The sequence below is a fragment of the Antrostomus carolinensis genome, unplaced genomic scaffold (assembly GCF_000700745.2).
Source record: "Antrostomus carolinensis isolate BGI_N321 unplaced genomic scaffold, ASM70074v2 scaffold20685, whole genome shotgun sequence".
NCBI lineage: Eukaryota > Metazoa > Chordata > Aves > Caprimulgiformes > Caprimulgidae > Antrostomus > Antrostomus carolinensis.
In genome coordinates this window covers 1-24,788 of record NW_010314521.1, presented here as the reverse complement: position 1 = coordinate 24,788, position 24,788 = coordinate 1, and the positions used below count along the sequence as shown (strand labels likewise).

General features: G+C 39.7%; 2 protein-coding genes across 2 annotated transcripts in view; one reads left to right on the top strand and one right to left on the bottom strand.

Annotated features, from left to right (window-relative positions):
- PEX3 (peroxisomal biogenesis factor 3) overlaps nucleotides 1-12,935 on the top strand; it is a 14,063-nt gene extending 1,128 nt beyond the window's left edge. The window contains exons 3-12 of the mRNA XM_010167679.2: nucleotides 1,046-1,127; nucleotides 5,481-5,524; nucleotides 6,759-6,883; nucleotides 8,244-8,310; nucleotides 8,410-8,464; nucleotides 8,748-8,904; nucleotides 9,851-9,921; nucleotides 10,715-10,837; nucleotides 11,990-12,086; nucleotides 12,484-12,935. Of these exons, the coding sequence (XP_010165981.2) occupies nucleotides 1,046-1,127; nucleotides 5,481-5,524; nucleotides 6,759-6,883; nucleotides 8,244-8,310; nucleotides 8,410-8,464; nucleotides 8,748-8,904; nucleotides 9,851-9,921; nucleotides 10,715-10,837; nucleotides 11,990-12,086; nucleotides 12,484-12,567 (905 nt within the window). The 3' untranslated portion in view covers nucleotides 12,568-12,935. The remainder of the gene's footprint in view (nucleotides 1-1,045; nucleotides 1,128-5,480; nucleotides 5,525-6,758; nucleotides 6,884-8,243; nucleotides 8,311-8,409; nucleotides 8,465-8,747; nucleotides 8,905-9,850; nucleotides 9,922-10,714; nucleotides 10,838-11,989; nucleotides 12,087-12,483) is intronic.
- Nucleotides 12,936-14,389: 1,454 nt separating this feature from the next.
- FUCA2 (alpha-L-fucosidase 2) lies at nucleotides 14,390-22,217 on the bottom strand (the record flags this gene model as incomplete). Its single annotated transcript, XM_010167678.2, has 6 exons — nucleotides 14,390-14,547; nucleotides 16,263-16,371; nucleotides 17,633-17,823; nucleotides 19,170-19,380; nucleotides 19,997-20,336; nucleotides 22,030-22,217. Coding segments are annotated over 6 exons (1,180 nt in total), but the record flags the coding sequence as incomplete, so codon positions are not given.
- Nucleotides 22,218-24,788: the final 2,571 nt, after the last annotated feature.

Sequence of the window (24,788 nt, the reverse complement as noted above, 5' to 3'; positions counted from 1 at the left end):
GAATATTTTATTCATTATAGCATATTGCTAGTAAGCTACACGGAGAGTTTGGTGGGTAATTTTTATTTACAAATAAGAAGCACATCAGCCCGTTAGTTCTCTACACTCTAACAGTTAAAACGTACCTGACTAGCTTGGGAGCAAAAAGTGAAAATGTTTATATTACAGCATTGGTCTTTGGATTTTTGGAGAAGGGATGGCAGGGTAGAGTTTAACAAAATCCTTGTCATTCTTGTACATACAAGCCATTCAGAACTATTTCTATAAAACAAATGGGGCAGCATTTTGTCTCCTGTTGAAATTTGTAATGCTTCTTGGGTGGCTGCAAATGCTTTCTGTGCACTGTGTTTACCCTGGCGTGAAATACCCTGCTGTTTAACTTTCATCTTTTCTGTATTGTAGTGCTGGGATTGATTTTTACTGCAAGGGCTAAGTTTTTCTTTGCCCTTCGTGTACAAAGTACCTTCTGTCTGGCAGCATGGATTCTTGTCAAGATTTTTCATATTTTGTTCTTAGTATTTATTATGTTCTGTGCATGCTTGTTTTCTGTTTCCTGTTCCCATCATATAACAGCAGATTGAACACTGAATATTTTGAAAGTAAAGGGTTTTTTCCCCACTAGCTTTCTTTTGTTTAAAATGTACCTTTTGCTGGTTCTCTTGTTGGAGGGAAAAAAACCCAACAAACCTCATGTCTTTTTCTTCTCATTTGGAGAAATGCAACAGTGTAGATTTTCACCAGATCTTCTTCTGGGGAGTTGAAGGCACGTAGGTGCAGGTGTGCAGGATGTGAGCACACCTCTGCAGGTAGAGCCAACACAGACACTAGCCACGTAAGGGCAGCGTTGTGCCCGAGCTCTTGAGAGGCACGCAGGTATCTGCATTTCTGGGTACCCCCAGGGCTTCCTGTTTGGTTTGTCCTCCCAGTTTTGCCTGCTGAGCCATGGGATTTACATTGTGTAGCAACTGTTGAGTGAGAACTGGCAGTAGGTTTTTGGTGGGGTTCTTTTATATTGACAAATTATTTTTCTTTCTTTTAATAACAGTGCTGTCAATGCTTCCCACGTTGAGGGATGCCTTAATGCTTCAATTAAATTCTGAGAGTCTCACATCTCTTCTTAAAAATAGGTAAGACTGTTTTGTTAATTGTGTTAAAGATCACTTGTTTTGATTGCAATGTAAGTTTTTTGCAAATTATATATTTATAATGTAGAAAGCACATAGGATTTTGGTTCTGTGTCCCGTTGAGTCACTAGTGTTAAAGTATTTTGAAATCACTATGTAAATATTTTGTCATGTTAGATGCATTTTGATAGGTATGGCTGGCGTTTTCCAAACATTACAAGAAATAATAGTTCCTTTAAGATGCTGCAGTGAGAGCCATGGTTTTTGTTGAAGTGCTTATAAGGTAGGCAGATAAAGTACTTACAGGATCTAATCCTCTCTTGAACAGGACAGAGTATCTTGACTGAGTTATTGATGTTGTGTTTGTAAAAATGTTTATATAATCTTATCAAGGTCAGAGGTGTATAGGAGTGGAAAGTATCCAAGATGAGATTGCAAATGGATGTAAGCTATGAGAAGTCATTTTTGTTTCTTTTTGAAGTAGAACAAATAAGGGTATGTCATACATTAAGAGGAATGCTTCCCTGTCAGAAAAGACCTTTGGTTTTCCTATAACTGCAGGAACAAATAGCATATTTTTAAATACACAAAGTGCATAATAGCACACCTTAAAAGTAAAATCAGCTGCTTGGCATTTGGCACAGAGAAAAAGTGTTATGTAGGCAGTTAACACAGGGTTTCTGACTCACTCTAGACTGCCTTTCTAGTTTACCTCCCACTAGCTTATTTATGTAGCTGTAACTTTAGCTGTCCACTGTTCAATAGATTACCTATCTAGTCATTGTCTTTTTTCAGTCAAAAAAACTCTCACAACAAGGCAACAAAATATGATATTTAAAGTGGGAATTACAGCCTGAATGATGTTTATATAAAAGATTATCTGAGAATTTGCAACTGTAATTGAATATTATTTACCCCAAACAACAAGAAATTAGGAAAAGTTAATTTATATGGAATATTTAATATATTTGTCATAGTAAGAGTTTTACTTAATGAAAAATTAACCTGAATGAACAAGAGATCTTGTGGATCACCAGATTTGTCTTCTGGACTGTACAGCAAAATAGTCTACAAAGGTCTGTAATCCTTTTTTCAATGGTGAAGACATATAATGCCGTAGTTTGTTCTCTGTAGCATGCGTTCTTTTATCAAAATATATCTGGTGTCTCTGACTCGTTTGACTAGTTGAAACGGGTATGGTGACTCACTTCTGAATTCCAATAATTGCAGTGAAAATAGATATGAGACTTTTTATATTATTGTTATGCATTTCTGAAAACAAATATATTTTTAAATGCTGGTTACATGCAATATCCTGTAAGCATGGATGTCCATTTAAAGTGCGTCCTACAGTGGAGTTTGTGTCTTAATGTTTGGCTTATGCTGAGGAAGTTTTAACTAGATGCTTCAGCTTCTTGAAATGAAAAGGTAGAGAAGGGGTTGGGAAGGCACAGATCATGGAATGAGCCCTGATGGCTGATTCTGCTTGGAAGTGAGTCTTTGAAGAAGCTCAGCATTCTTGTGCTACGTGGGGAGGTAGAGATCCGCTTTCTTTTCGCTTTCATTTTAGAAGGTGAACCAAACAGCTCTGGACCTTTGAGTGCCATTGTTATTGAATATACAAAAGAGTAGATGTGGAGATTTACCTTTCTTAATGTCCCTGAAGATGTATTCTTTTTTTCACATAATTGTCCTGGTTTGGCTAGGATAGAGTTAATTTTCTTCTCAGTAGTTAGAAGAGCCATGTTTTGGTTTCAGTTCAGACTTGCTTTGAGAACATCATTGGTAAAGTACTGGTGTTATTAGTTGCTGCTGGAGCTCAAGGCCACCGTGTTTGGCTGGTTCACAGCTGCATCAGGACTGGGAGGGAGAAGCACAGTGAATAGCAAAGCCCAGAACTGGCATCTGGATGTGCCAGTGAAATATTCCATATCATATCCCGTCATGTTTAGTGTATTATCCGGGGCTGACCGGAAAGGGGGGTACATTCGCACGGGTTTTCTCTCAGGCTCTCCCTCTTCCAGGATCGTGGTTTTGGTTTGGGATTGTTGCTCCTCCAGGATCGTTATCCGGGAACGGGCCGGGTTTGTTTGGCAGTGGGTGGTGAGCAGTGGCACTGGGTTATCACTCATTTGCAATAAGCATTTGCTGTGATGACTTGGTTGCCAGTGATCGGAATGTTGTTGTACTGGATTGCTGAGTTGTTCTTTGAGGTGGCACCTTACATGCAATCCAGGCAAGTGGACCAGCATTGAGAAAGGTATTCAGTACCTGAGGGAACGGCTGTGTTGGCTGCTAGCCAAGGGCTAGTCCAGTGAAGCTATCACAATAATCTATGTTGTTACCTAACATGTTACGGATCTATGTTACCATATGTTACAGATTGTGTTATGGCTTAGGTAAGCTCCCTTCACTTGAAATCTATTCACCTCCTTAAATTCAAAACCTTTTAACATTGTTTTAGTAATTTGTGGCAGCCAGTGGTAGGTTGGGGGTGTAAGCAGGCTGAGGTCTTCAGTCTTCCAGAGAAACTTTTAAAGAGGGGGCGGCACACAAGGTCACAGATGCTCTTGCTCTGTCATCCTCTTTCAAAGCAATGTGGTTGAATGAGATGAGGTGAAGTACCTCCTGCTGTAGCCTTGCAGATGTTCTGTATCTCCCACTTAATCTGCACTTAGCTTTATTCCAAACCTTTAATTTTTTTTTGTTTGCATTGGTTTTTTGTTTCCATAGCAGGTGCTGGTTTTCCAAATAAATAAATGTGAAATACAAGTTGAGTTTTGATGAGCATCTGAGTCTTAGTAAATAGCAGCAGATGAAGACTGAAAAATGCATTTCCACTGTTAGGCTTAATACTTGCAGACTTAAACTGTTACCTGGCTGTTGCCTTATGTTGTGAGGAGAAACTTTGTAAGCATGAGTTCTAGAAAATATTTTTTACATAATAGGTGCAAATGTAGTTGGCTGACATTGATGTATTGGCGTCTCTTTCTCTCTTCAGTTGCCATGGAAAACTTATCACTCATAAATAACAAATGTGGTTTTGAGTCCTGTTACATGTTTTATCTATAGAAATATTACTATATTTTTTTAACAATCTTTCCTTTGTTTTGCTTTAGAAGAGCACTTAAAACTTTTGATTTAGCTTGCAAAAAGAGAAGTGTGTAAACTGTTTTTGTATTTGCCATAGATCCTTGTATCTCTTCCAGCAGTCCTTTCTTTAATGTTTCTTTACTTTTTGCAGTTGTAGACTTAATAGTTTATTATATCAGTTCATTTGCATTATTTGATAGCAGTGAGCTTAAAAATTAATTGTTTATGTAAAGTGATATAATGGTCAAACTAATGCCAAAGTGCACGTGTTGTGCCTACAAAGAGAAATTATTTCTGATGAAAAGTGTATTATTTTTTATAAACTAGGTCATTGTAAAGTCTAGATTAATTTGAGCTATCTGCCCTAGATATTTAAGTGTTAATTCTGATCCTAGGAAATGACCAAATGTTTCTCTGAGTGACTTTCACAACTTATTTCTTCCACAATAGCTATCCAGTGGCCGTTCTTTCCCGACAGTGCTTAACAGGCGAGAATGGCTGATGAAACTTTCTGAATGGTCAGCTTGCTCTTGTCTCTGCTGCTGCTATATTGCTAACAATATCTCTGGATAGTAATTACAAATATGCAGTGTACCTTAGGCACTTCAGGGGTATCTATGAAATCTACAGTCTTGCTCTTTTGACTTCAGAATATATAAATTCTTAGGAGTTGGTCAGGTCAAAAAAGTAAGTGTACCTCAGCAAAAAGAAGAAAGATTAACTTGCATTTGTGTGGATGGCACAAGACTTCTTTCCCACAGATGGTCATGATCTCTCTGGGTTTTGGTGATTAAATCTCAAGTTTGAAACCAAGTTGGGCAATGGTAAATCTCGCAAGAAAGTAGGATGTAGAAATTCTGATCCTGCAGTTGTTATGCACAGGTGGATACAGGAAGCCCTACTGAACTGAGGTGTACCTTGGATAGATACAGGATCAAGAACCCAGAAAATAACACTTTGTACCATCAGTGGTCTTTTTCTGACTGCTTAGTGTAGTAACTCAAAATTTAGATGTGTATAATTGACATCACTAAATACCACATATATACACTAAAGTTTTAATATCTTTTCTGTGACTTCATAGTGTATTATTTATATACTGCTTTCTTGAATGAGGCAAATCAATGTAGACACTAATTTGATCTCAATAATTATAGTAGCTAAATGAGCTTGCCTTAGAGCACTGCTATTTCATTTAACTTATTTATTTCCAAGGAAAATATACTTTTTAATGTTTAATATTTCCATTTATGTTTCCTACAGGCCAGCAAACAAGTTAGAAATATGGGAGGATTTAAAGATAATAAGTAAGTGGAAATTAAAGATACTATCTGCATAATATTTAGCATGAATTTTAAATGTCTTTCACACACTTTTAAAGGCACAATTTACACTGTATTGTTGTTTCAGTAGATATGAAGATAGTGTTACACACTACATGGCAAACTTCCTTCCTGCCCCCCATTCCAAAAGTCCTCATGAAGGAATTTTTTGTAGCCCCAGGGGAAGTTAGAAGCCCAGAAACAGGGTGGAGAATTTTATTGGCCTTCTTGTTACCCCACTCAAGAAAACTTTGTGATAACTTTCTGTGCCGTCACTGAAAAATCAGACGAGTTTTTCAGAAAGTTCTATGCTGAACCTAACAGCAAATCAGAACCTCCATCAGAAACATGGGCCAGCCCTTACATGGCCAGCAGTTTTCTCTTTTCAAGCCTGTTTGGGAGAACCACCACAGTAGCAGTGATGGACCCTTTGGTTCATCTTTTTATTTATTGGCTGGTGGAAGCAGTGGAAGGGAAGAAAGGATAGAGAAGTCAGGCAGATATGTAGTGAATGCTGCTGAGGTTTTTTTACAGCTTTTGATTCCTTGGTACCATTTGTTGTCCCTGCCACCTCCCTGGTTTTGTCTTTCCCTCCTTTTGGTTTTGTTTCTCCTTTTCACAACACCTTTACAGATCCTACTTCTGATCCAGCTCCTTTCTTCCCATGTCCTTGCTACTCAGCATTCATCCATATTTATTCATATCACTTCTTCCACACGTCCTCTGTTGCCTAGTGACTGGTAGCTGATGCTCGTTTTAATCTTCTTTCTTTAGATATTAACTGCTCTTGCCTTGGGTAACTTTTTTTCCCAAGCTGCTGTTAACACTCTGTGTCTTAATTGCATGATGAGGGCTGACACACTGTGTGTGTTTCCTGGCCCGATGAAGGAAGATGATTTGACAGAACATCCATTTTCCTACTGGAGCAACTGTATAATTTTCTTTTTCCCCCCATTAATATATTATTACACAAATAACTTGTGTAATAATATATTAATGTGGGACTTCAAATGGGACACTTTAAATGTAGCTTCAGCACATATTAAACTCATGACCGTCTCTGGTATGTGTTGTGAAAACGTGTTATGACAACCAATGAGAGAAATGTGACTGTGTATTTAAAAATCATCAGCACTTCTGGAGTCCTGGAGAGCAGTCTCCCTCCTTGACTCACCTGTATTTCTTTGACTTTGAAATTATTTTGTTGTCTCTTTCCCAGGTTTCACGAGAAGCATTGTAGCTGTATATAGTACCTGTATGCTAGTCGTTCTTTTGCGAGTCCAGTTAAATATTATTGGCGGTTACATCTACCTAGATAACGCTGCACTCTGCAAAAATGGCACAGTAAGTTTCTTGGTTTGCTTCAAAGTAGAACTTCCACTTCCATGTAAGTTAAAGGCTTATTTAGTGAGAGATAAAAAGGGCATAGCTTAGGAGTGTTAGAATGAAAGCAAGAGTTCTGGTAAGGGTGGGAGATGTAGCAGTGTTACTGGAAGTAAGGATGTATCGCTGTGTTTTAATAGGCTCTAAATGTGGATGATTTGGTGATACTCTTGCTTAACAAAGTACTAGCAATACTGAAGAATATCTTTTGTCTGCATTTGTGTTGCGTCAATAAGGTTAATTCGTATCTAAACACTGATATAAATAATTTCTTGCTTTCATTAATTTTTTGTGAAACAGTAATACTGTGTGAATGATGCAAGATATGTATGCAAATATATATATAAATGCTTAGATCTTCCTAGCCCATACCTGAGTTCTCCCAGTGAAACTTTCCTAGGATTAAAGAAGAAAAATGTTGTCTTTTAGATTTTTGACTGTTTTGTTTAACTCTGAAAGGCCACCCACCTAAATGTCTGTTGGTGGGGCTGAGCAAAGTAGAAGACTTGGGGTTTGTTTATATCGTGTATCTATCACTGCTCAATAAGAACAGATCAGTCCCACAGTAAGCAAGTACCCATTGTAGAGAGTAAGATCTGCAGATTGTTGGACTGCTCATTAAAAATAATGGATACAAACTTTGATTAGTTCTCATATGTCCCTCTGCGATAGCTCCTGCTGAGTCAAGGAACAGCAAGTCAAGGCAGGTCTGAGAAAAGCTTTCATTAGGGAGGCCAGGGTTGATGGAGGTCATGCTTCATTTTGTAAAACCTGTAAAACTTTTTTTTATAAAGGACAAGATGAGTTTGGACTAAAAAGGCATTTCCTCTCTGTTATTTTTCCCATAGAGATGTGGGTTGACAGGGCCAACTCGGAGGCACTCTGCTCAGGGATCCTGTCTCGATTCCTGAAAGCTTCTTTTCTATCAGATAAGGTTTTGTTAAGGTTCAGCATAAATCTCCTATTCCACTAGTTTTAATTTTTGGGGTGGTAGAGGGTCTAGTTTCACCTGCAATGCAGTTATTTTTTAGAGACTTCCCTATATATGAATGAAAAGTGAGAGATGTTTCTGTACTGCTGAAGATGGAAGAGGGATCTGTATAGTATTGAAGAGAAGAATGCCAGAGGATTTATGAGAGATCCATGGGTTGATGGCAGGAACAGAGTCAGAGGCTACAGAGCTGTGTGAGAATGGGGGAATCAATCTGCTGCAGGGTATTATAAAGATTAAGGAAATTGGTCACAAGAGGTTTGAAACTATTTTTGCATTGTTCTCTACTGTTGACACGTCACAGAACTGTTTATTATTTTTCCCCCACAGACACCGCTAGCCCCCCCTGAAGTTCAGCAGCAATATTTATCAAGTATTCAGCACCTTTTAGGAGACGGTACAGTGCTTATTATAAACTAACTACACTTACAAAACGCTCCTTTTTTCTAGACTTGAGCAAATCGTTAGAATAATTTTGACACTTTTCTTGTTCTAGGACTGACGGAGTTAATAACTATTGTTAAACAAGCTGTGCATAAAGTTTTTGGAAGGTAAGAGTCTGTTTTTCTCTGTGGTTAGCTTTTTTTAGCTCATCCTCATTGTGATGACTGTTCCCAAACAATGAGTTTTATTAGAATTAAAAGAAAAGAAGTCGTACTGACAGTTTTTCCACAACAATATTTTATTATAGCAGGATAGCAGGGCTGTGTCTGCCAGCGCAAACCAATGTAGCACATTGGGATCCTGTTACTTGTGAAAATCTGACCAATAAGCGAGCAAAGCATCATTATTTATTTTGCAGTCAGTGCTGTAGTCTTTTTTTTTTTCCTCCAGTATTTCCCTTAAGCACACCCTATCTCTTCTGGAGCTGGAACAGAAACTTAAAGATATCAGGGAAATGGTGGAACATAAAGATTCAGATCAGACTGCATCTTACTCTCCCTTATGTCATTATCTGATGCCAGATGAAGAAAACCCCTTGGCTACCCAGGTACTTGTTTCAGTTTCGTTCATCTACCTTTTTTCATTCTGTGTTTTTTGTTTGTGTTTTTTTTGGGGAGGGAAGGGTACGGTGCATAATAGTCCTTAGTTGTACCATGGCATCTGTATCCTTAATAAATGGTGATGCCTCTTCCATCAAAAATCAAGTGTCCTTATCTCTTTAGTCTAGGCAAAGTAAAGTTGTACCAGATTTGACTGAAAGCAAGTGTCACCCTCAGAAAGTCAGCTCTGAGCTCAGAGACACAGCCCAGTTACTGCTTTTAGCCTGTGACATGTGCTGTAACACACTGCAGCTTAACTTGGCCCAAAGCTGAATTGTATCACCTTGCACTTGTGTACCAGCAAAGATCACGGACAGCTCTAGCATCTTGGCCAATGCACAAGAAGGCAGCGGTGTGCTGGAGGCCTTCGTTGTTTGGGCTGGAAAGGAACAGGAGTCAAGAGAAAGGTGCATCTCATCTCAGTTGGAACATTAATTTCCTAAATTTTCTAAAGGTGTTTGTCTCCATCTGCACCAGAGGTTGGAGAAAACTCATTCTTAACTTGATATTATAGTAGTATAAAGAAGGAACTTAAGGCTTCAGTGTGTGACTGCATGCACTTAACCCTTTAACTTAGGCTGATATGCAGGGCTTATTTCAGGTTTGGAGGTCAGGAGTGGAAAAAATACTTTGCTCAATTAGTCTGGTATTTCCTGCTAATATTGCTAGATATTAGCTAATTAGTAAAAGAAAAATCCTTCAGTAACCATTTAAAAGGAAAATTAGAACACAAATTATAAAGAATCCTATTGACAACAATAAATCTTTTCTTTTAAATAGATTTGACTTCCACATCTTGACTTAATTCCATGGTACAAAACTCTTCTTTCTACTCTTACTCTCATGGTTGCCAATGGATTTCTTACTAAATAGTGTCTGTCTTTGCTTTTCTAGGCCTGTGGACTCACAGAAAGAGACATTGCTACAATTAAATTACTTAATGAAACTAGAGATATGCTAGAAAGGTATAGAGAAATATTAAACTTGTCCTCACAGCTATTGTTTATGTAAGACAATTACTTTCATATAAAAAGCTGTCGACTTTCATTTGTGAAATGTTGCCACTCTGCTGCATTAAATTTTTATATTCACTAATTGTAGGCTGGGACCTTCACAATTTGAGAGCTCTGAAACTCAGTTCTAAGAAATAATCCTGCCTTAATGAGATGACCAGGATGTCCTTCCCAGTCAGCCCCCCTTACCTCTTCCTCACCTTTTCTGTAGTTATGCAGGAACAGAGGAGTACTTCTCGTAATTTTACTTGCTTTGATAAAAGAACATCAATTTTGGCTTATCAGAATTTATTTTTAATGCATGGTTTTGAGACTGGTTTGTATCCATCCTTTTACAGGAAGCTACCACAGTGAGGCTTCTATAATAAACATTGAAAATGAGGGAATTGAGCCAAATGCCAAACTATTTTTACAACTTAGCTGCTAGAGATCTGGGGCATTTTAAGGATGAGATAAGATATTACTTAGTAAGAAAGAGAAGTGAGGAATGCTTTAGATTTATCTGGGTTTCAGTAATCTTGGGGTAGTGTAAGTTGTTGATTGGTTTGCTGTGGAGTTGTTGGGGCGCTCATCTCTCTTGAGGTGGCAATACTGATGGCCTTTCATCTGGGTCATACAACTTCCCTTATGGCAGGGACTTCTGTAGCACTGAATGCTTGCAGGTTTTTTAGTTTGAAAAAATAAATCCCAGGAATCAAACCTTTTTTTTTTTTTCTTTTTTTTTTTTTCCCCCTCCCCCCTTTAGTCCAGACTTCAGTACAGTTTTGAGCACATGTTTAAACAGAGGATTCAGTCGACTGCTGGACAATATGGCGGAGTTTTTTAGACCTACTGAACAGGACCTGTCTCAGAACGGCTCTGTAAATAGGTAACTGTTTTCTTTTGTTGTGGTTCTCATGTGAATAATGCTTTGGGATCACAGTGAATTCCAAAAAAGGCTATGGATTTCCCTGCCTACTTGAAGTTCTCATGCTGGAAGAATGAATTCTAGAATTCTGCTTCTTGCTTTGCAAGAATAAACGCAGTCTCCTCACTTTGGTCAAGCAGCCAGGAGTATCGCATGTTTCTTCCCCCTCATGAAACTGCTAGAACTTACATGAGGTATCTTGCCCACCATTACCTGCAGATCTAAAAGCAGAAGTCCTGTACCTTCCACTCTCTGCCAACCCTGTACAAGCAGGCTGCCTTTCTAGCTAGGGAGGGCTTACCTGAGATGTACCACAGTACCTCCCCTGTGAGAAGGACAGTGCTCCCCTGCAGTTAGCAGGTAAGGTCTGTACGCCCCAGACTCTGACTGTCAGTTGCTGTAGTTCTCAAGGAAGGTGGACATGACTGTGAGTCTCCAAATACACCTGGCCAAAGCACCTACAGAGCTTGAGGTTCTTATGCTGGAGAAAGATACTAACATTCACAATCTTCTGCCTCTTTGCAGAAGACTGGTTTTTGAAACAGCTTTTATTTGGAAGCTAACTTTGTTTTCAAACAGTGCAGTGAGAGTGTTACAAATCCAAAAGCTGAGTTCAAATCCTTGAAATATAATTTCTAAAATATTAAAATTAAAACCTTGAATAATAACTAGGTTTATATATGTTTATTTTAATATCTGATGGCTCTCAAAGGGAAATGTTTTTATTTAAATATATACTATTTACATCACTTAAAATATCCCAAAGGCTATAGTTTGGCTGTCTGTCCTAAGCCTCGTTTAGAGTTTGCAATGGTGTGAGACTGTAGGCCAGCACTTCTAACAACTGTTTACATACAGACACATGTAAAGACTCTGGCTACACTGTATTTCTCCTGCATGAGAAGCAAGTGTGAAACTGGGTGTAAGAGGAACACCAACTGAAACTTGCTTTGGTACTTCTCTATGTTAAATTAAAGACTTGATAGGGACAAAAAACATCTGTACTTTTTAGTTTGCAGTCTTTCAACTCTTACTTGTGAAGTAGTTATTTAGAATTGTAATAATCACAGTTTAGTGGCTTTACTAATGTCAATATTTTTTGTTCTTTTCTAGTCTTTCCAGTGTCAGTCTTCCTTTAGCCAAGATAATTCCAATAATAAATGGACAGATCCATTCAGTATGCAGTGAAACACCCAGTCACTTTGTTCAGGTAAGAATCATTCTTATTTAAAATATATCGAGTCAAATTTTGAAATGAATGTTCTGTATTTCTTTTAATGATGTACTAAATTCTATTTAATTTCAGTGGCTTAAAAAAAGTAGAAACAATTGGCAGAACTTAAACTTTTTGTAAATGTGTATCTTCCAAAAATATCCTATTTTTCTAGAACGTCTTCCCTTTGCTAAACTGTGCAGAAGCACAAAAAGGTCTCTCAACTTGGTTCTACTTGCAGTTCTGCCCACAAACCTTTCTAAAGCAAGAAAGCTGAGTTAGGTCTCTGGGAGTGCCAGGTGCTTTTCTCATGATGAATTACGTACTGCAGCAAAACCGGAATAGTGGTGAATGTGTTTGATTAAGTAAATTTATTCTTTTAAATTTCTTTCAGGACCTCTTGATGATGGAACAAGTGAAAGATTTTGCTGCTAATGTTTATGAAGCTTTTAGTACCCCTCAGCAGCTAGAGAAATGAACTGCATATTTATAGGAATAGATCTTGTATTTATAACAAATCCTTTGTGACTACTGATGAGACTTGGGTTAACTCTATAATGGTGTAGGAGTGGCAGACCAGCAGAAAGAACACTCTGAAAAAAGTGGGAGTGAGCCCATATTTGTTCTAATAGAATTCTGTTTCAGACCCATTAAAAATATTCTTGGTGAAAGAATCATTGTATGTAAAGACTTTTTTGTTTAAAAAGGTGGTTCAGCTCTTCCAAAATTCATGTGATTATTTCTATTGCATCTGAAAGGCTTCTGGTGGCAGTATTACTAAGGAGTTACTAAAAAACCCATTTGTTTGCCTTTGATGTGTAAGTTTTGGGAAAAAAAAATTGTGATCTAAGAATGGCACAGGGTACCAGAATGAAGAAGTAAGGCTTCTTTCTTCTTCTCACAAATTTTTCTTTTTATAAAGGAAAACTCTTTTCTTCCTTAACTTTACAAATGTTATTCCAAAGAGTCTCTCATTCTTCAGAAGCCTTTGCCAACTGATGCATATTCCTCTTGAACAAGCTGAGGAGGGGTACTCTCTCCTTTAGTTACTTCATACTAAAGGAATGTGATTTTCAGAAGTTCTCATTTATGCTGTTCAAACAGCTACACTGTACACATTAACTTGTAAATATTTTACCTTAATTTGTATTAATTTTGAGCTCAACTGTCTGTATTGTAATAAAATATTTTAATGTAAAATTTGTGTGTGTATGAGATTACTAGCAGGAAAGGCAGTAACATCATTTGGCCCCTCACTTAAAATGGTGACAGAGTTGAAACAATAATTTTAACTTATACAGTAATAGTTTTGCACTTATTAACATTACTCAGGAAAAAGAAACTCTAGAACAATTACTGGGTTGTGTTGTCCTATATCTCCCCCTCTTTGCAAACTGCAGGTCTGTCCCTGCAAATGGGACATCATGAATTTGGGAATTTTCCCAGTTGGATGCAATCTACCCTCTGCTTAAACTGTTGTCCCTCTGCCAAAGCTGAGGATCCCTGGCAACTCCCGATTTTATTTTTTTATTTTTTTTTTTAAAGAGTTAGTCATTAAAGTCTGTTTTGTTTAATAGTCCACAGAAGGCACCCTGGTAACTGTGTAAAAACAATGGCTGTAAACAACGAGTCAGCTTTAAGCATGTAAAAGTATACAGAAGAGCAGGAAAAACGCTCCTGCTTTACTTGTATCCCAATAATGGAGAGAATTACTCAACAATACAAACATGGAAAACTAACGATTTTCATACTGCGTTTGTGATTAATTCTAACTAACCCTGACAGGACTGTTCTTGCAGATACATTACCCTTTCCAATTAAACTACCAGCTGCCCAGTGTTACACACAACTGGAAAAAAAATATTATTTTCTCTAAAGCTGACAGTCTTTGCTGTCTTGCATTAAAAAAGGTATACAACCGACTTGCATGCCTTTGCTGTCTGAGCTACTGAACGCTGGCTTGACCTAGCTTTGTTCTTTCTCAGGGCTTTACAAATCTAGTGCTTCGGTTTTCCCTCCTCTGTCCTTCACATAACTTGGCAAGAAACTGACTAAAAAAAAAAGTGTAGAGGTCAAGGCAGATGCAGGTTTTTACACAAGTTCAAAGAAATAAGTTGTACACAGAGATTCAACTCTCTACTGCCCGATTTCATGTGAGGTTTGTTCCATTCTATCCTTTAGTAATAGCTCACCTTTCATAAAAAAAGGTGAGATTACTGATGTTTCTCAGTCAAACAAGTAAGAGAGTTAGAAACCAGTGATAAGAAATGGGGCAAACCAGCAGCAGTCCCTACTACCAGCTCCAGCAGCGTACAGCTTAGTTTACATCAGTCAGTTGCAAAGTCCAGCCCCAATGACAGGGCAATTGTTCAGGAGTTAACTGAGGTAGAACTATTGCCATTCCCTTTGCTCCCAGTGCAACCCATTTCAGCAGGTCCTTGTAGCCAATCAGCTTCACCTGAGATAGAAACATACACCATAATTAAAATTTAAAATTGCATAGAATTGCAAAATTGACAAAAGATATGTTGTTCCTTAGCTACTTTATTATCCAGTTATCCTTAAATGCCGCTTATCAACCAAATGGATTAAAGGTAGTAGAAAAATACTTGCAAAGTAGATGTGTAAGTAATAAAGGTAGCGATGTTGGGTCTTGAGAAGTACTGAGGTCTGTAAAAGGTACATAAACCCTTCCCAGAAGTATTTGGGATGGGAGTTGGGTCCAAGCAGGGATCTAGATACCACAGTACAGAGCTTTGTATCACTGATTTCTGAAATGCCTGTTTCCCATGGTGGAACTTGTAGTCTTGAGCGAGCAATGTTTCTTAGAGTGCAGTCAGCTATCTCAGAACAAAGCTGACCTGAAGAACCCCTCCACTAAAAACACACACTTAGGTTTTATGGTGGGACTCTTATGCCAGCTCATGAAATGCTGAAAATAGTGGCTCAGCTTAAGGGAGCAGCTGAAGACCAGTCTCTGCCCCTGAGGAACATTACTGTCTTGTGCACATACAGTCTAGATGCCTCCACGAAATTTAAGATGCATCTAAATAATTCCTGAAATTACTCTCTTCCTTATCACAGAGCTGTCTTGGCACTAATTAGATTATTTTCATATGGAACTAGACCAGAAGAGACAATCCAGAAACACACTTAATATATTTCAGTAGCTAATGGACATCCAATGCATGAGACCAAGACAGAGACAAGCTAAAGTGAATCCCCACCTAAAATGCACAGTGTTGGTATCAAGTCCTGAGCACGAGCTGTTCTGCTCTATACATCTGCTTCCACTGGGTTACACTACTTGCTAGTGTAGGTGTGGCATCAGTGTCCTCAACTTCTGACCACTGCTGGCTCCAAGACACACATTGAGGGTCACAATGACTCACTATTTAGCATCCCTGGGCAACGAAAACCTGTGTGTGCTTTCCCTTTGTGCAAGGCTTTGACTTGACTCCACTCCACCATTACAGCAATTACATTATCACCAAAGTCATGAGGTTGGGTATTTATAAAGCAAGGTCACGCTGAGTTAGAGTCTACACAGGAAACAGGAGGGGGCAGCAGTTTTTTTTCCTGCTACTTGGCCTCTTTGTAGGAACCTTAGTTTGCAAGCTAAAACAGAACCTAGCAACAATTCAGTCTAACTTTGTTTGTTGGAGAAGAAACATCCCACTGGGAGGACTATGACAAGGAGGTCCCAGAATGAAAACAAACATTTTGCTGGGTCTCTTCCAACGTACTCTGTCCTAAGCTACGCATTCCCAAAGATGCCAGAAACTAAAATAAGCATAGAATGGTTTGGGTTGGAAGGGACCTTTAAAGGCCATGTAGTCCAACCCCCCTGCAGTGAGCAGGGACATCTGCAACTAGATCAGGTTGCTCAGAGCCCCGTCTAGCCTGACCTTGAATGTTTCCTGGGATGGGGCTTCTACCACCTCTCTGGGCAACCTGCTCCAGTGTCTCACCACCCTCATTGTAAAGAATTTATTTCTTATTATCTCATCTAAATCTGCCCTCTTTTAGTTTAAAACCATTACTCCTTGTCCTATATGACAAATTCTAGAGGTGTTTTCCTTCAGAGTATGTTCATTTCTTGCACTGTGTGCTAAAAGCCTCATTGCTCTAAAGGGGGAAGAGGGGAGCGGGGGTGTGTGGGGTGTGTTTTACCTGTGTTTCTCCAAGCTTAGCCTGTGGCTCACCAAGCTCCAGAGTCCCAGAGACTGGCCAGTTAAGGAAGATGGCATTGACTTTGCTGCCTTCAGGACTGACAGTGTACCTGGTTGGGAACAGGGAACAGAAAAGCATGTTAGTTCTTCCTTGTAATTTTCTGAAGCGATACATAGAGTGATTTCAAGACTGGAAAAATGGATTTGGAAAGTCAGCATTAATTAATTACATTTTCACACACACAACCATCTTCAGGCAATTTATACCCTTTAATAAAGTACTGTTCCTTGAAAATACGTTCCAGCAACCCAGAGGTAATAGAGACTCCCAAAGAACTTAATTTAGAGGTAACTTTAGCAAGCATATAGTAACTCACTGCTGCTCAGCCATGTTGGGAGGTACCTACAGGGTGGGGGGAATCTAACAGGTAACTGTGGGTTATATTCAGAAAAATAAGGTATTTCACATCTATACACAAACATGCAGATATTCCACTAAAAAATATTAACAGGAGTATATGTGACAATAAAGGTTCCACCTTGCCATAGCTAGGTTGGTTTTTTTTAAATTGAATTTCAGCAGACGTTACCTACAGTACGTCCCTGGAAATCTCCTGGCGTACACTTGAAACATTCCCCCTCCTTCCTTCATTTAGTTACAATTTTCCATTACTCTTGGAAGTGGTTTTACTAAATGGTCAACAGTTCGGCATCTCAAGGCTAAAGCCAGACAGCCAAATCTTACTGGGAACAGGAGTAAAAAGGCCCACTGAGGCAGAGAAGAGGGTCAAGACCAAAGCCCTGATGGATCATTGAGGCATCACAGCAGCTATGAGGCACAAAGGCAGAGGAGAGTCCAGAGACCAGCTGAATTTAGTGACCAAACAGTTGCTGTTAGCTTCTCATGCCTTTTTACCTTAAAAAGAAATGTAGAATACGCTAGACTGATTTCTAGTTTCTTTCTCTCCCCTCTTTCTCTCTAAACAGTGACATCAAGTATTCCTTTGCACAGATAAACACTTCAGAACAGTTTTATATTTCTGGATTGGTTTGTTTTTTTTTTATAGTTTCTGTTCCCAGCTACACCGAGAAGCACAAGATCACTAATAAAAGGCCTGCAACCTTCCCTTCAGCCTCAGCATCATCCCCAACCTGTGTTCTCTGACACCCACCATCTACCTACAGTTTTAGACACACTTTCACGTGCAGTTACTTTTATGTGCAGGTACTTAAAACTAACAAAGGGGTTGATTTCTTCACAGCATACAAAGTAAGATGGCGATTTCTGTAGCACCAAGTCACTAAGAACTCCAAGATTTCACATACACTGCTGCTCTTTAGGCAGCCTACACTTTGATTCGGGAGCCTTACCACACTTGTGGTGTGACCGTGTCGTTCTGTGCTCTCCATGGTTTCGTCCCATAGATGGCTTCTCCGTTGACTTTCAGCCAGGCACCCATCTGCCTCAGGCGTTCCTCAAATATAACAGCGATGCGACCATCGTGAGTGGGCCCGATATTCATCAAGAGATTTCCTCCACAAGACACTGTTTCTACAAGTTGCTGAAACGTTTTTAAACACACACACAGAACATATGGTTACAACTAATTAAGTCAGGCACACTGCTTCAGAACGATGAACTGAGTGAGTTTTGCTACTGCTGCACGCTTAGACTTTGAGGGTCATCCCAACAGTCAATACAAAATTTAAGCTCCTACAAAACAAAGTTCTGCTGTCAATTTTTATGGCAGAAAACAGCCAAAAATACATTTGTGCACAAATATGTCTGACTGAATCTACATTAGAATCAGATTCTGCAAGTTTTTAACATTTCAACTTCTGCAGGAATTTCACGAGGGTTTTACTGATAGAACGGAGAGGAGATGGTTTCTCCACATGAGAGGAGAATAAGGCCAACAGATGCCAATTCATTTTTACTGAAGCTGAGAGAAGCAACTTCATCAGTTTGATGCTCTCGCTATTTTACAGAAACATCTGTAAAGCACTAGGAAGCCTTCTAGATAGTCCATAAATATGTGTGTTCACATCCACACTACCCTCCACAGATCATGGACTAAGGTGCGTAAGTCTGAGGAACAGAGAGCTGGAGACAAGCTACTGAGTGCATTAAAACCTCCTACCTCTGCAAAGAGGTTACTTCAATTTGAAATTACCTTTTGCCAGGACAGTACTAAAATTTGGATTAAGCAACAATAACCATCAGTCTTCCCCATACTATCTTAATTTTGCAATTAAGTACATCGTATCTGAAAGACAAGTCTTCCTTTCATTCAGTTTTCCTGAGCTTCAAATCATTTTTTAATAACTTAGGACTAGCAAAGGGAATCAGTGTGCTATTAACATAGGCCATCTCCACCTGCTAGTGTTTATCTGCATGTCTGTAAACAACCTGTGTTGGTTTTTTTCTTCAAATGAAGTGAGATGAAAGTTTCTCACTACAAGGTAAAATGACTATTAAGAGTTAGAATCAGTTTCTAGCTAGAAGGGGGGAAAAGATGGAGCCTTCAGTCAAGAGTTCCTAAACAGGAACTGTGAAACTACAACTGTTTGCTTCTCATCAGCTTAGAGACTAGAAAAACTTAGTATAAAGATAATTATGAGACCATCCAGATCAACCTTCAGGCAGTTAGTCACAGGGGAAATAACTTCTAAACTGAATTTTTACTAGATCATTTTTCTCTTAGTCACTTCTATAAAATTAAAAAGTATTTAGAAGATATTCCACCCTGACAGTGTCAGGCTGCAAACGAACAAAATTATTTATCGGTTCATTGATTCATTTCTCAATTAAAATAATAAATTTTATGAAAATATATGTACATAATTGAAATGTTATATAGTGTACAAATCAGGAGAAGCTGCAGGTAACTCCTTTGCCCCACTGTACCTTCACCAAGTCCTCGATTGTGAGGTAATCGTCAAGCTGTGCATTCCTCCTGTACCCCCACGACCTCTTGTCAATGGTCATGCAGTTCTCCCACTTGCGAGGCAGGAGGCGTCCCGGGTTATACCGGTCACTGCAAGTGTAGAAGCCGCCGTGTGTGCAGATGCTGCCAGCTCCCCAGCGGTCGTTGGTCACAACTGTGTCCCGGACTGGACTGGAAAAAGAGAAATTTCATCGTTTTTATTCTATAAAATGCAGTCACAGCCAGTGTCATCCCTTCCTACCGCACATCCCTCCCAGAAACCAACACTGAGGATGACCTCTGCACTATAAATTTATTACAAGTAGATTAAGTGCAATTTCAGGAATCCTGTTCCCATCCTTTGCTAGGAAAAGGTCCAGACCAGCATTTCTTAGGGAAATATGCTGCAGACTTCCACAGGGGGTCTGCCAGAAACCAGTCTGCGCTTCACATCCACTGCCAGATGTTCAGTCTGCAATGACAACAATGTACCCATATTCTCAAACTACCCTGCTACCCTGTTTGTCTGGGCAGTAGGCAATACTTAGGAAAGAACATGATTAGGCAGAACGGCCAATACTATCTTAACTGATTAATTTGCAAATGTAGTTAAAAAATATGAAACAGCCTTTTTCTACAGCAAGCTTTGATAGTCCTAGGGAAGTCCTGTATTTCAGGAAAGTTAATATTTAGTTAAGTCCTCATAAGTAGAGGTAACAGGTTCCACAAAATATACAGAAAACAAGGAAAACAAGACGAACTAGACACAGTATTTCAGATAAGAAGCTAAACCAGCATCATTACATACCTGTCATTATACAGCCAAGCCAAGAAACCAGTGCTGTTCCAGTAAGTATCTGGCGCGTTTCCATCCCCATCAGACCAAATTATTTCTGGTTGGTACTTGGTCACAATTTCATAGAGTTCTGGTAATGATTTACTGGTTGGAAACTTTCTTGTCTTAAAGACATGGGTGGCATCCTCAAGGAAGAGAGGATTAAACCATTCAAACAGGGAATGATATAACCCAAAACGCAAGTCAGTCCTGTTTCTAACAGAAGTTGCTAGTTCAGCCACGAGATCTCGTTTCGGTCCCACATCAACAGCGTTCCAGTTCCAAGAATATTCAGATCCCCACAAAGTAAAGCCTGAAAAGAGGAAAATCAAAGGATAAGAAAGGGAAGCAGAAGACGGGAATTTACAGTTCCTCTTTCTGGAAAGTAGTTTGCAAGTGTGTTGCAAAAAAAAATATAAATATAAAAAGATCATATATGTAATAATACTGTTACAGTATAAAGTATGCCTATAATCTCTGTTTATGCACGGTGATAGTAGTCATAACATCAGAACACCATGCCAGATATGTTCCTGTAGTTTTTTATACACACATAAATATATATATAAATACATATACTTTAAAAAAAACCATTCAATTTTCAAGTTCTGTACTGTTTAGAATAATTATTCCTTCCTCCTTAGTTGTTTACTTAGTTGTTTATAGGTGTCCCAATTAAATTAACAAAAAAAAAAATCAACTTTCAAGCTTTCACCTACTGAATTTTCACTGAATGTATCAAATGTGAACTGTGAAAGCACATCCAACAACTGGAAGATCAAATGCTTTCTCAGTTGCAGAATGCACAGGCAATCATTCGCATTCAAAGACTATTCTCCTCCCTTCTCTTTACATCTTATCCAAATGTTCACTTTTCATTTGTCTCAACACTTACAACAGCTCAGTCAGCTGCTTGGTACATGTATATAAGCAGAGTGCAAAAACTCCTGAAATTACTTTTTAAATACCAGCATTAAATATGTTTCAGACATTCAGCAACCCAGCACAAGCACTTACAAGTACTGCTGCACAGCAGGCTTAGACGACTGCCAGAGGAGCTCCACTCTCACCTTCAAACTGCTTTACACTCATTGCCTAACAAATCTTGCAATATTTTTGTGAACTGGATCCACATAATTGTATTGACTAGACAAACGAGCAAAACATCTATGCCCAAGGCTACAGGACAGGCTACATGAATCATGGGTCTTCTGGAGTCAGTGAGAATTACACCACAGGCATCATCAGGATTTTATGTGTGTCAGAGCAGAGATTAAAACTGACAAGTTACTAGTGGCCAGTCTTGAAGCTACATCTCCCCAAACACCAACAACGTTCACTAGATGTACTCCCATAGTGCACCTTGGTATTTCATACTTTCTTTGCTACCATGTTTCGCTCCAACTTTCCTTTTCTTTCCTTTTCTTTGCAAAACATCTTACAAGTACAGTGCCAAAAATCAATCATGCCTATGAAGTTAGAGACCTGGTTCAAGATTTTGGCTTCTATGCACAGCATCAGGAAGAGCCATACGCCGTATACATTTCTAACTCTGAAGTTGACTCCTGGAACATGCTCCTAAATTCCTTGGAGAAGCCTGTGGAGCTTGTTAACTGCCTGTGCACAGCAGCTCTCCATATGTTAAACAGTGCAGAACTCACTTTTGTGGTTCCTTGAGCAATAAATTGCACAACAATAAAAAATAAGCTATGGCTACTGCAGGAAGCTCAGCTGCCTCCACTGCTTCAGGCTGTCTTACCTACAGCAAGAGAACAACGGCACAATCTGTTCTTCCTCCTACAGAAGCTTCATGGCCATAGCTTTTGTGCAAGAGTCAGAAAATTCATGCACATTTCTTGGGTGGTTTATTTCCTCTTTGGCTGGGTTGGGGCAGGGACGCCTGCCTGGCTTTCTCTGTCTCTCTTAGCAGGAAGGAGAGTCACCTGGATTTTTCTTCTGTTGACAAAAATGTAACAATTACTAACATTCAAAAACCTTCCACTTACCTTCATGATGTTTTGAAGTTAAGACAACATATTTTGCACCTGAAGCCTTCAGAATATCTGCCCACTGGTTGGGATCAAAGAATTCTGCTGTAAACAGTGGCCCAAAATCTTCATAACTGAACCCAGGTGGGTAATTTGCCTCCATAAATTTCACATAAGGCTCTCTCTTTTCCTTCTGCCAGTACCACCTACAAAATATAGGGCAAAAACATTACTGCTGGTGTATTTTGAGACAAAGAAAAGAGAACTGAAATAATCAGCTCCTATTTGTGTTCACACTGAGAGGCACAAGCACTGGAGGTACACAACACTGGTGATGGGGTGAAACTGATCAGAACATAATAGCATTGATTATCAAATATTTCCTTTTCTCTGTCCTCTTTCCCCACATTCTGCTTCTTTCAAGCACTCCACTGCAGAAAGATCCCAGGATTTCATCTGCAGCAATGTCACAAAGCAACTACACTTGGCAACCTTATTCAGTACCCAAATCCCGAAGCCGTACTAGGGAGCACAGGTACATGGTCCATGCAAGCAGCTCAGGTGGCACAAGGAACTTGCTTTTTCTGGACTAACAACTCGCCCTCCTCAAGTCACATATCAAGCATCCCTGCTCTGCCCACCCCCGCTGCAACTACTGCAACTCACAAACACGTGGGCCAGCAGCTTTACCTCTCTCTGTGCCTGTCCACAGTCCTCTATGCCTGATGCAGCCGAGTGACCTGATGTGTGAGCAGACACCCTCAGTCTCAGAGCATGCGAGAGCTGTGACTGCAGAGCACTGCAGCTGCTGGACACACCAGGCTTTGAAGCAAAGGCTCCCTACTAGAACACACGTCCTCCAACAACCTGATGCTGCCAGAGCCCCCCACACAGAGGAAAGCACGTCTGCCACAGGCTCCAGCGTGCAGGCACACATCTACCTCCGTCCCCTGGACCAGCCCACACAGATTCAGGAACTATAAGGTAAAATAAGCTGATGATCTCTTTTTGCATCCCACCTAGCAAAGACAGGGACAGCTTCCATCCTGTGCTCCCCCATGACAGTGACTGCTTTTGTCACTATTCCAGCTGATCTAGTCCACAGCAAGGCTTGGAGCTCTGCTCTGGGGCCTGAGGGTGGTCTCACCCTCATCATGGGCAGAAATCATAAATCACCAATAGAGCACTATTTATTTTCAACCTGCTCCATCCCTCCCCTACCTGACAATGAAAGATGAGCTCCAGAAACAGTCCTTACTGCATAAACAGCCTTATTGCTGGAGACATTCCAACAACAACATACATTTGTGACTGCTAATAGTTACAGGAAAAGGGTCTGAAAGCATTCACCTTTCTATGAATGAAGCCAAGCAGCAAAAATCCTCTTGGCAAATCTAGACATAAATGAAAACAAATTGAAAGTGAAGGAATAAAACAAGCCAGAATCTGAATGTCTGAAACGCATTTCTCTCCTGTCCTCAGTTCTGCAAGGCCACAGTAAGTGTGTGGATACTGTTGTAACCTTCCCAAACAAACTTCAGCATAAACAAACACAATCTATGGCAGCCCACCGGGAAAAAAAATCTAGAAGAGGCTGAGATAATCCTTCTCATTGAAAAAACCTGGAAGAAAAAACAAACAACTCTTATTTTAAAGTATGTAATTGCATAAAGAAATAGGTAACATCCTTGCTTCTCTCCCTTTGTCACATGGTTTGCTAAAATGAGCATTTCTACTCTGACATTATTAGACTCCAGAAATATCCTGACCAATGCTGTGCAGCTGTGAGGGGAAAAAGGACAAGCTGGGCGATATCGGAGTTTATGACTTTCCATATGAAGCTGCTAACACAGGACCTCAATCATCTGGCTCCACATGCTGTCAGAAGGCCCTGAAGCAGCTTCACACCCACGTGTGCCTAAGGATGGGAGGCTACAGGAATATAAAAAACAACTTCATCAACTACATTAGTGTTCTGGGGTCTTTTTAGAACAACAACATCAAAAAATGAATGCTTGACCCTGAATCTGTGCACCACTATCAGAGCACATCACTCGGACTAAGGCTTGCACCCAAAGCTAGCTTCCCCCTTCCTAGGAAAGGGGGGGAAACTCCATTTATTAGTAAACGCAGTCCCTGTTAAAAAACTGCTGAAATGCTTGAATATAACTCTAAACAGACCAAATATTGTCAGAAAACAGTGGTTTATTTCTACCTATGTTGGTCAGTTTTCCAAATATTGCATTTAAGGTTTACCACATGCCTGCAGCAGAGCTGCTGTTATCTTTGTATTATAAATGCTGATGTGACTCACTTGAAGTCATACAGGAAGTATTTGGTAGAGCATGGAAAGAAGATAGCAAAAAAAAACCCCGCTTCCAGCCAAAGGGCCTGTGAACACTCACAAACCAAAGGTTTTATTCAGCCTTTGAATTAGAATTATTTGAAGGATCAGAGCTTTATTTTATTTTAACTGGAAAGTAACCACCTCTTTCGCCAACGCTGTGGCTCGCACATCTTTCAGCTCTACAAGCTCTCTGCTGAACTTGGTTAACGCTCGCCAACATGTTCAGCAGTCTGAGGGCTGGGCAGAGAGATGGTCAGACGTGCCACAGGCACATCCAACTCTGCTTCCTTCACAAACGGTGCCATGGAGCCCGCGGCCTCAGGGACCCACCTCAGAGGGCAGGACACCCCTCCCCACACGCCTCAGCTCCAGGGTCAGGCTGCAGAGGGGCTTTAAACCAAACCACCGCTCTAAGGGGGACACCAAACCC